The 11,812-nt window shown below is 40.0% G+C and overlaps 1 protein-coding gene across 1 annotated transcript in view; it reads right to left on the bottom strand.

The window, feature by feature from the left end:
- Nucleotides 1-770: 770 nt before the first annotated feature.
- The window catches only part of AKAP6 (A-kinase anchoring protein 6), a 175,902-nt gene continuing 164,860 nt past the window's right edge, over nt 771-11,812 (bottom strand). Inside the window, exon 14 of the mRNA XM_075282957.1 lies at nt 771-11,456. Within this exon, the coding sequence (XP_075139058.1) occupies nt 11,418-11,456 (39 nt within the window). The 3' untranslated portion in view covers nt 771-11,417. The remainder of the gene's footprint in view (nt 11,457-11,812) is intronic.

Genomic DNA, 11,812 nt, shown 5'->3' with positions numbered 1-11,812 from the left:
CCCCTCACGCTTAGCAGAGAGCAGGTCCTCTCCCTGCCTGCTAACGCCGCCCGCTCCCCCCCCCCCCCCCCGCGAATAGGGGGGGGGTGCTGGGCAGCTTTCTGACGTCCGCCTCAGGCAGCACAAAGACTAGGTTCACCCCTGCCTCTGACAAGGGAATGGTAACACCCAGTTGTCAATTTGTTCATAAATATGCAGGAGGGATAACAGAGGGACAAGTAAATTCAGAGTTATATGAGTTATATGTAAAGTTGTTCCAGAATTGCTATAACAAGAATGCAAGCATTTACTAATACAGATAGGTCAGGGGAGGCGACATGCCCTGCTTAATCCAAAACATATATTCTGTATACATATAGTTTTAGTCTAATACATGATCCAGGGTTCAAGGGATTATTATTCACCAAAGACATTGAATTCTTCCACACTAATATGTGAATTATTAGTAACATTACTAAGACTCGGTTCATCTGCGTTTGGGTCATTCTGTTCCCCTTTCCACATGAAAAATGTGGAGAGAAAAGCGTTGCAAGCTGCACTTTCCTCTCTGCATTTTTCATGTGGAAACCACCCGGACTCCATTATAGTCTATGGGGTTGGCAGACTTTTTTTATACGGCCTTTTTTCCGTTCGGGGTGTCCCCAAGCATGAACCGGGCCTAACAATTCTCACACTTATCATCCACAAGCATACAAGTATCTATCGTCTCTTACACATAATACACAAAATGGACATCTCCGTTAAGTAAGACAGTAGACAAGACATGGTGGTTTTCTTAGCGTTTATTACTGAAGTTCCCATGCATATTAATGAATTTAAGGCCAATATCCCCCCACAAGGTCACACTACAGACACTGAAGCTTTTGCCACTGATATAATACATCCATGTATATACAGAAAATATTCACACATTCCTCATCCATGGATCTCACGCTTCTCCTGTGCAAAAAAAATAAAATAAAACATCCGCTAACCGTATTTATCAAACCATTGAATTAATAAGACATATGGCAAGGCACCCTTTCCTGTGAATTTACCCCTTACTGTAAAATGTGCATGAAAATCGCAGTAATTGAAATGAATTCCGAGTAAGACTTATGTATTATCATTGAATAAAAGGGAATGAAAGAGCCCATAAAAGACAATTCGTTATTATCGACTCCACATGTCATAATGGAAACGTCTCTGACTGTATTATGTAGTGTATGTATCCGAGCGGACCAGACGATTAGAATATTGTACCGTACTGATATGGTTGGCATGTATTACACAGTATAATAGCTTTTTAGACTATGTTTTTGTGTTAAGTTGAAGGTTTTGTCACCGCAGGGTAGGTGGCGAGAGTCTGATCGCTGGAGTCCCATTGATCATGAGAACTGGGGTCCCTTCTCCTTCGTTTGAATGCATTAAAATGGATTGACCAGGCATTAAAGGAAACTCAGGAGAGGGTGGGTGAAAAACAAAAAAGTCATGCCCACCTACCCCTGCACTGTATATTGTATGGTACCAGTCCCCTTCCATGCTGGGAATCAGAAGCGGACAGGTTCACACGACTGCTGAGACCAATATGGGGGCTCAGAAGTTGCCAGGATCCGGTGACGTAACGTAACTACTGATGTGAGACTCTCCGCTTGCGAGTTTTGGCATGGAAGGGAAGGAGAACCAGGACTGTACAATTTAATTTTTTTCAAAATGTAGATTGTGAGCCCCATATAGCGATCACAACGTACATTTTTTTTCCTATCAGTATGTCTTTGTAGAATGGGGGAAATCCACGCAAACACGAGGAGAACATACAAACCCTTTGCAGATGTTGTTCCTGGTAGGATTCGAACCCAGGACTCCAGCGCTAACCACAGAGCCACAGTGTTGCCTCAAGGACTGTACAACTTAGAGTCAGGGATAGGTGAACATGACTTTTTTGGTTTTACACCTACCCCAACTACCTCTGAGTTCCAATAGTTCCTGGGCAACCTTTTAATTTTGTACTTGCACACTGCAAGTGCATTCAAAGTTTGTGGGACAGTTAAAAATCGCCAATCTCCATCAATCCCATAGAGTCGCTAGAGGATCCCCATTCTCATGATTGCTGGAGATCTTTGCAGTCCAGAGGTCAGACCCTACCAGTGATCACCTACATGTTATGGTATACAACCCCATCGTAAAATTCATATATTGCTTCCCCACTACCATGATCTTGAATCCTTTATGATCAGTTTTTTTATTGGTCACTTCTACGTAAAAATACATGCAACAAATGCAAAAATAATCTTAACCAAGCAGGTTTTTTTTTTCATTCTTTAATGCATATATGAAGACATCTCCCATTGTGCAGGTTTACTTCTGTCTTTGAGTGCTAGTTAGAAAGGTCAATTTTATGATAAATCTGAATTCCAATTTAATAAAGTGACAATTTAAGAAGTACTGACAATTTTCTTACAGTGAATATACTTTAATAGAGTAGGTAAAGATATTTTGCATAATGTGAAGGTAGATTTCACATTCCTACAACCTGGAGTCCATAGTAGCACCAAACAAAATGACTTTTTTGGCTTGTACAAGTTAACTCTTAAAAGTAACCCAATGCTGTCCAATCTGTAGGCACCAGGTTTCAGAACAGAATGTGCTGAACAGATTGATATACATGTTTGTGGGAAAAGATTCAGCATATCTAGTCATTTATCCATTGAAATCTCTATGCATTCTACTTAGGAGTCCAGTGGGCGGTGGCTGTCTGACACTAAGTCCGCCCACTGGACTCCAAAGAGCTGAATAAATCACCAGGTATACGAAATCTTTCCCAACAAATATGGATATCAATCTGCTCAGCTCCTCCTGCTCTATAACATTATTCAACAGTATTTTCAACGTAGTGGGTTCCTTCAGTCTCAGCACCACCAGAGCTTACCACTTACTTTGGATCTTGGATCTATACCCCAATCTGGAGAATATCTCCGTAATATGATGCTAATGTATGGTATAGTATGGAGGTACCATAGAGTAGCACAGCGAGGGCCTAGAACTGTTGAATTCTAAATGTCTGATCCTGATATCTCAAGAAATATAAGCCGAGGTGGGACAATAGATGACTCCTTCTTCCTATTCAGAAAACATGCATCCTTGGCTGAACCACATGTGTATTAGGGAGTCAGGAGGAGTAGCAGTCAGTCACATGAAAATTTATCAACAGTTATAGAAAGTGTATAGAAATGCGTCTCCTACTCATTCTATTCCTTTTTCCCGATAGACTGGATGGCCAGAATATACCCAATATTACACCTTTCTTGTCCTCATATACATTCCAAATTTGTCTCGAAAATCAATGTGCTTATCTGCGTATATTTATGATACCATAGTTACTCTCACAGTAACACTACCAATCTTTTTGATGGGACCAGTGATGGTTCTTACTGTTCGATCCCTTGTGACCTTTACCATGTTATATGGAAATAATCTCACAGGTCTACAGAACATAAAGTTCTTTCTCTTGTCATTATTGTGATGTTCATTGAGATGTTTCTGAAAGTGAACCAGACAGTGTTCTGCACCGAAGGGAAGCGGCTAATTTACACCTAAGACGTTCCTCCAAGTCCCTATTGGGAAAGTCATTAAAGACAACAGAAATTAACACATGAAGCAAATTCCGACCTGCTTTGTTGTCTACTTTCCATCCCTAAATACAGTTGGCACAATCCTAATGGCTATAATATGGATGATAAAGTCACATTGTAGCATGACGGTTGTTACTGAATACAGAAAGTAATATCTCCGTATTTATGTATATTGGCACTATGATCTGAAGTTTTATGGTAAATTCAGTACATTTCTTCATCAGAAAACTATGGGGGTAGTCTAACTTTAGAATTTTAATTTAGCAAGGGGTGTTGAGAAAAATATGTCATTAAGTTGTTGGGGACAGGGGAGTAAACCTTGGCCAGACATCTCTGGAGGTGACTTTCCTCCCCAAGAACAAAAGGATCAAACATTGAAATTCAACATGTCCGATCCATCTTTTCTTGGACATCATCTGTCCAGAGAGAGTCAAGAGTTGATCATACACATCAGATTGTTGGCCAGTTCCATCAAAATTGGTGAATTTGGATGGATTTAGCTAAATAGACTTGTGTTGACCAAGCCTACTGATTTAATTGGGGATGGTAGGCATTCAGGGAATATGGAAATGGTTGACATTTAGGGAATATGGTTAGAGTAAGATTTCAACATGGCTCATCCATTCTAAGTCCTTGGCAGAGGTGTCTGGTAGTGACTTACTTCCTCTCTTATTAGTCAGAACACATGCGTGAATGGGGAGTTCCAATGGGACAGCTGTTGGCTGGAGCTTGCTTGGCCAACGGATATTGAAAGCATATGGTCACCTTTAGTCCTACTGGACTCTACATGAATGAGACTTCTTGGAACCAAGTCGTTGAGAAAATTTCCTTTAGGGACTGTACAATCACACATGGGAATTCAGCTCTGATCTTGAGGAAGATTCAGCACCAAATTCCGCTCTAAAAATTGCCCTTAAAAATAAGCTTCCTGCTTGATCTTGATGTTGAGTTCATGGCTGAAGACACTCAGCTGATCAGTCCCAGATGAATGTAAGTGAAAGCCGTGGCAGAGGGCTGGAAAATGAATGTGGAATCTGATGCAGAAGTCCACCTCAATTTCTCTTCATTTTCTGAAGTATGAACTGCCCCTAGGTGGGCAATGTACTAAATGTGGCCCTTGTGATACATAGCTCAGGAGACAATCAGAGTATGGCCCCCAATAGAGAGTGCAATGGACAATGAATAATGGTAGTGTGAACCCACCTGTAGAGAAATACTGAAAGCTGCCATCACATGGATGTTGATTATCCCAACAATTTTCGTAAAATTAATAATAATACTTAATATAAAGATGGCATTCCAAATTATAGTAATTTAGTGTCAGAATTGGACTATTACTATACAGAATCTATTCAATGTCTAACTCACAAATGGCCACTGGAGCTTTAAAATGATCCAACGATCCCTAAAAAACTTCCTCAAGAAAGTCCAACTATAACACCCATAAAAGTAATCCTGTGATGTTAATATGACAAATGTCTAGAACAGTTGTAAAAATGTTGCGCAAGAACATAACTCAATTTTATGTTGGAAATCTGTCAGCACAAGCTTTAAGTGACAGCAGTTGTTACGAATGTGGGAGAGTGTCATTACTTTTCAATTTTAAGGCTGATAATATCTTCTGATCACCTTGTAAGAAGTGATAAAGTAGAAAAAAAATAGTTGTCCGCAATAGTTTTATTGAACATTAACTTCTGCCATGTTCGAGTATAGACAGAGCCGCCATATTGAATTAAAACTCCAGTTATTATATAATATTATGTAGATCTATAGAACACCGGGGATGAACAGCTTTACAAAACATAACATGGAATCCTATACATGTTTAAAAAAAAAATATATTATTTTTTTTAATGTAGATTGTGAACCCCACAATGCACATTTTTTGTCCCTATCAGTATGTCTTTGGAATATGGGATGGAAATCCATGCGAACATGGGGAGAACATACAAACTCCTTGCAGATGGCTTTTTGCCCTTGGTGGGATTTGAACACCTGGACTCCAGCACTGCAAGGCTGCAGTGCTAACCACTGAGCCACCGAGTTGCCCCCACGTTTCAAAAAATATTGCCAGGACATATGGTGCATTTCAATAGGACATCTTAAAAGTTTTTCTACCTTTGGTTGGGCTTGGACAAGAGTTTGTTTTACTGTTCCCTCAGGATCACGCATGATGGACACTACTGGGCCCAACAGCCCACATTGAATTAGAATTGTCCATTGTTTGTCTGGGAAAAAGTGCTGCATGCTGTGCTATTATTTCTGACAAATATGATGAAGTCTGCAACGCCAACATTGAACAGAACCTTAAGCTGGTCATACATAATAGTTGTGTATCTGACAATTTTAGTGGGATAGGACGACCATCTAATGTGTATATTTGCCCCCTGATTCTCCTTTGGGGGGAGATAAGGATCAAGAAGTTGGATTTCACCAGGATCCTTTTGTTCTTATGAAGAAAGGCCACCGTAAGCGTAATCTGGCAGCCGCTTTCTCCCCGCTCCCACTTCAGTTCACATGTGCTACTCAGCCAATCCAAACACGCATGTATATAAAGGAAGCAGGACTTTTCTCTCTGGATTTTTAGACGGAAATCTGGCGGACCCCATTATAGCCTATGGGGTCCGTAAGTTTTCCGTGGGTAGGTGTGAACCTGGCGAAAGACAGTTAATATGTGACTTACATTGTCAGGAAGACAAAAGCCAAAAACTGATACAACGTAGAAACCATACTGCACCACTGAAGAGGGCTGTTGTGGCCTTTATTTACCAGGGAAATTAGTCACCATCATTTTTAATTTGCCTTTTGATTGACTTAAAGGAATTTTTTTTGGTTAGAAAAACAGTTATATTTTTTCAATACCTTTTGGTAGAAAGATTCTACTCAGTAGATATATGGATTAAAAGTGGTACAGCCAACAGCTGTTTCTCCCAATCCCCCATACACATGCATACTAGGCTTGGCCAAGCATGCAAATGTTCTCAATGGGTAGAGGCCATGGCTGGTGATGGCTTACCTTCCTTGAGAACAAAAGGATCAGGATTGTTGGATCCTTCCCTTTAATTTAGGGACAGTCAGGACACGATCAAACATATCATCTGGTCTGTCCTCTCACAAAATTTTATGGTGATCTAAGTTGAGTCCAGCTGGAGATCCAGTTTTTGTGGCAGTGATACAGATGCGTATGTTATTGGTTAAAGGGCCTTTCCAAGTTTAACAATTGAGGCCCTATATTTCATCAGCTGAAGATCAGTGGGAGTGCGGCTTATGGGACCCCCATGTAAGATCTCTCTGTGCCTATTTTCCTGCCCTATAGGTTGTGAAATTCACATTATATAAGCAAAATCTCCAATGCACATTTTTGCTGTAGAAATTTCACTTGATCCAGAACACGTAAGACAGCTATAGAGAAAGGTGTAATTTCAGTCCTGACAAACATTCTTGTCTTTTCTCTGCCCTCAGTTAAAAAGCAATTCTGCCGTGAGCTAAGATACAAAGGTTGATAAGGAGGTGATTTTTAATGCTGATTAAACAAAGGGTTACAGGGTGAATGTCTCCCAAGTAACCAGACTGTAAAACGCGACTGCTCAAAGATTGCAATTTACTAATGGCAGAGAAAGAGAATTGTGACATCTAAAGAGATATTCCTATCGCCGGACTGTGAATATGCCATAAATACCTGCAAAGGGAATATCGCTTTAATCCTTTCCATGATTCCTTATGGTAATTTTAGTGCCATGGAAAAGATTGGATTTTCCTTCTGTCAATGTTTTCCAGGGACAGGATCCTGTCCTTGTCAATATATGCATTTATGGCTACAATATGGAGCCATAATATGGCCATGTGCGAAAGCCATTAGGCAATGAATCCATAATGCTTGTCTGGATGATAGCTACTTCTATTGACCCTCAATATACCAATATGCCAAGTGTTCTTGGCTTGGTTGAGTGTTCTGAGTGTGGAAGGGGGAGTAAGACCTTGCCAAGGCAATTCTGGTGGTGGCTTATCTCCACCGAAAGCAAATAAGGTTTGGCATTGGAATTTTACACACACTCAACATCATGGGTCAAGGAAAAGTAGGCAGTCTTACACATGGGATAGTCCACCAGTGCCCCCCAAATTGTTGGAATTGGCCTGACATTGTTGTGGATGGAACCATTAAAATATAGCTCTGGTGTAGCATTCAGTAACTTAGTTGACTTGTCTTTTGTGTAGCTCTGACCTTGACAAAGACTGGCTTAGGTAGAAGCCATCGATACAGGAGAACGTCTTTACTTTAGCAAATGGATTTGGATTCACATAATCTAAAATAACAGTATGTAATGGAATGTGACATTGAAGTTGGCTTTTGGGCAGACAATCGTTCAGCCAACAGCGGTTGCTCCCAACCCTCCAATACACATACATGCTCGGCTTGGTTGATTGTGCATGTGTTCACAATAAGGAGAGGGAAGTAAGCTGCAGCAAGGCACTTCTGGTGGCAGCTTATCTCCTTTGAAGTTCAACATGCCGATGCTTGTTGCTTCTCCAAAATCTGCCATAGAGGGAGAGTTGAGACACACCATGAACATCAGATGGTCAACTGCTACTGCCGAAATTGGTGGCTTCAGCCAACAGTCAACTATGGATGACCAACCTAAAACTGGCCATACATGGTAGACTTTTGTCAGCAGAAAAATACTGTACATATCTATTCGCATTATTCGGAAATAGATTGGCTGAGTTGGAAATTTTTGGCCTGCAGTTGGTCAAAAATGAGAACATTGGACACAGTTCATAGAAATGAATCATCATTGTTTAAATGGACGCATTATGACCGTACAAAATTACCATGGATGGCCAGTTTGGGTCATTTATTGAGACAAGAATTTTCTTAATAACAAAAATTAGTTGAGTGGCTTTTCCCACAAACATAGCCATATTTAAAATTGCAGACCATGAAAATTAAAAATTTTAGCAAATTTAATTTGTTAAAAATTTTGCAAAGTTTTAAAGATTTTCTCTAACCAATTTAGTGGTGAAGACTTTTGTCTCAAATGGATATGGCCATGAATACAGGAACTTTCTATGGCCAGGCGCTTGTCAGAATTCCAAATTGTGGTTGGGTTGGGAAAGATAGCAAATTACAGCTAGAATTCTACCAATTGCTAAACCATAGAAAGTTCCTGTGTTCGTAGTCATATCCATTAACAAGTTATGAAGACAACAGACTGTCACCACTAAGATGTTAGAGAAAAACTTAAAATGTTGTAAATTTGAAAAGATATTTTTGAAAAATTGTCTAATTTTCAATAGTCTATAAAATAAAATATAGTTACCTTTGTGTGAAAACGGCTTTAGTAAGAATGAGCTGCTCATGAGCCTTGTGCTACGCTCAAGGAAATCGACAAATATGATCTGTTGGTCTACCTGAGAAAGCAATCACTGTTTTAGTCACTGTGTATAGTGAGGTTGTTGTATACGGGAGATTGAGATTCTGCCACAATGATAGGGTGTCATTATTGAACTGGTAATAAGTGACTTATCTGGAACATGGGATCCCTGTGGAGTTGAGTTATAAAAGTATTGAAGACATGTGGAGCATTCAGAAAAAAATTCCTATTAAAAAGTGTAAAATGAGAAAATTGCTTAATTTGGCATTCATAAGATTTAACACACTTAACAGGATCTGTAATGCGGAGACCTTAGCACGCTGTGACACATTAGGTCATAATAAGTATGTGTAATTGATTATATTATTTTATTTTCCGTTAGGTCCCTATCAGCACTTTGTATCCTACCTCTTAATTGTCATTAACAACCATTGTGAAAGTGAATGAAAGTCTTCTTTTGTGTAGAGGGGACTGAATACTGCAATGAAGGATGCCCTCTTAGGCAGACAAGGGGTTAATCCAACACAAACCCTGCCATAGTTCCTATCCTAACCTTCGTCTTGGTAGGATGAACAATATGACAACTTGGTCAGCTCCTCTCTGTGCAGTGTGCACGTGTCATAAAATATCACATAGCAAAAAGTATTCCAAAAGCGAAAAAGGCTGGCACCAACTGGTTCCTAAAAATGATTGTTTTTATTGTATCCAATATAACCGTATCCAATGAAGACTGTCGCGTTTCGTGTTTTCACTGAGACTAAGGTTGAGGATCTGGATGGTATGAAATGCAACCGTTTATTGGTTTTTTGTAAGTATGAATCTGAATGGTCTGAAAGACATCAGTCCAGGGGTGTGTCTCTTAGTTTGATATGCTGCCGCGATGTTGTAGACCATTCAGGTCCTTAACTCATAGCCTTAGTGAATACTTGTGTTTACACTGAGATAATTCGAAAGGACCCGCATAGTCTGAAATTTATCAGCATAGTTTTCTCATTGTAGCTAAGAATACGGGCCTTAGTAGTCCAAACCACAACAGTCTACGAAGAAGGACCTGAATGGTCTAAAACGAGTCAGTATAGTATTTTCTCTGAGGATGTAAGGAAGGACCAGAAAGGTCTGAAACGCGTCTGTAGAGTATTTTCACTGAGGCTAAGAAAGTTCTGAAATGCGTCAGTCTAGTCTTTTTTTTACTAAGGCTAAGAGTAAAGAACTGAAATGTCTGAAACGCATCTATCTAATGTTTTCGCCAAGGTTAAGAATAAGGACTTGAAAGGTCTGAAACGCGTCTATATAATGTTTTCGCCAGGGCTAAGAATAAGGGCCTGAAAGGACTGAAACGCATCTATATAATGTTTTCGCCAAGGCTAAGAATAAGGACCTGAAAGGTCTGAAACGCGTCTATATAATGTTTTTGCCAGGGCTAAGAATAAGGACCTGAAAGGTCTGAACGCATCTATATAATGTTTTTGTTAAGGCTAAGAATAAGGACTTGAATGGTCTGAAACGCGTCTATATAATGTTTTCGTTAAGGCTAAGAATAAGGACTTGAATGGTCTGAAACGCGACTATATAATGTTTTTGCCAAGGCTAAGAGTAAGGACTTGAAAGGTCTGAAACGCGTCTATATAATGTTTTTGCCAAGGCTAAGAATAAGGACCTGAAAGGTCTGAAACGCGTCTATATAATGTTTTCACCAAGGCTAAGAATAAGGACCTGAAAGGACTGAAATGCATTGTCTTCAGCTGATTTTTTTTTTGTTTGATACACTACTGCAATGTTTCTACCCAGATAGATAATTTTTAGAATTCACTTGATGCCGGTCCTCTTTGCTTTGCCAATCCTAACCTCTGTTGTCACCTTTGCACTTTCCTCTATTTTAACCCTTTAGCACTTACATTCTAGGCTTTCTCAGTTCTCAAACCTGACTTTCCCCTTGTTCACATGCTTATTTATCTGCTCTCTGGTCAAACCATCTTTACCTTCCTAGCACCTCACATATTATATTTCCTCCATTATTATATGATAGGTAAAATGTTATCACTTTTGATTCTCACTCCGCATAACCGCGTCCATTGTCAATAACACGTTTTCATCTACTGCCTCAGAAATGAATTGGTATAAAGCCCTGGAACTTGTATCTTAATAATTTCTCCCGAGAACCAACATTTGAGGCCTTTTCTGTCTTCTTATTACCAACAAATGCAAGGCTCATACTCAGTGGCGATACCGATTGCCAGGCATAGGGCAATGTATTATCTATACCCTGTTTTATACCCAAGGAGTCAAAGGGTTTATCCGTTTATAGTTTCTCACAAAAAGCAAATGGATGAAGACCCAAGATGCTGTGTGAGAGGAAGCATAGACAGGAGGGCAGTGCCTACAACACGGCCACCTTCACCTTTGTAGAGGATGCACCCTAGCAAAGAGAAGGCAATTACACGTCCTTGTTGGTTTTGGATCCATTTAATGGTCTCTGAAAAAAGAAGACAAAAAAAGTTATTGTAACATCAACGTAGTCAAAAAACTTAAAGGGTTTGTGCCAACTTGAGAAGTTATTCCGTATCGGTAGGATAGAAGATAACTTCATAGAGTCGGACCCCCAAAGATTCCCAAAGACAGGGGTACAATTTCTCTATCGTGATGGAGGGACAGACTAAGCATGTGTCATGGTGGTCCATTAATCATCTATAGGCGAGCCCGAAGACAACTGAGTGCGGTGCTCGGCTATATCTGGTGCTCCCATAGAAAATGAGTGGAGCAGAAGGGCATGTTAGGTCTGCCGCACCATCAATACATGGGAACTGCACCCTTAAGAGTCTGAGAGGTTGA

Source organism: Leptodactylus fuscus, chromosome 7 (assembly GCF_031893055.1).
Source record: "Leptodactylus fuscus isolate aLepFus1 chromosome 7, aLepFus1.hap2, whole genome shotgun sequence".
NCBI classification, from domain to species: Eukaryota; Metazoa; Chordata; class Amphibia; order Anura; family Leptodactylidae; genus Leptodactylus; species Leptodactylus fuscus.
The sequence above is the reverse complement of the archived record's forward strand: the minus strand, read 5'-3'. Positions and strand labels throughout refer to the sequence as shown.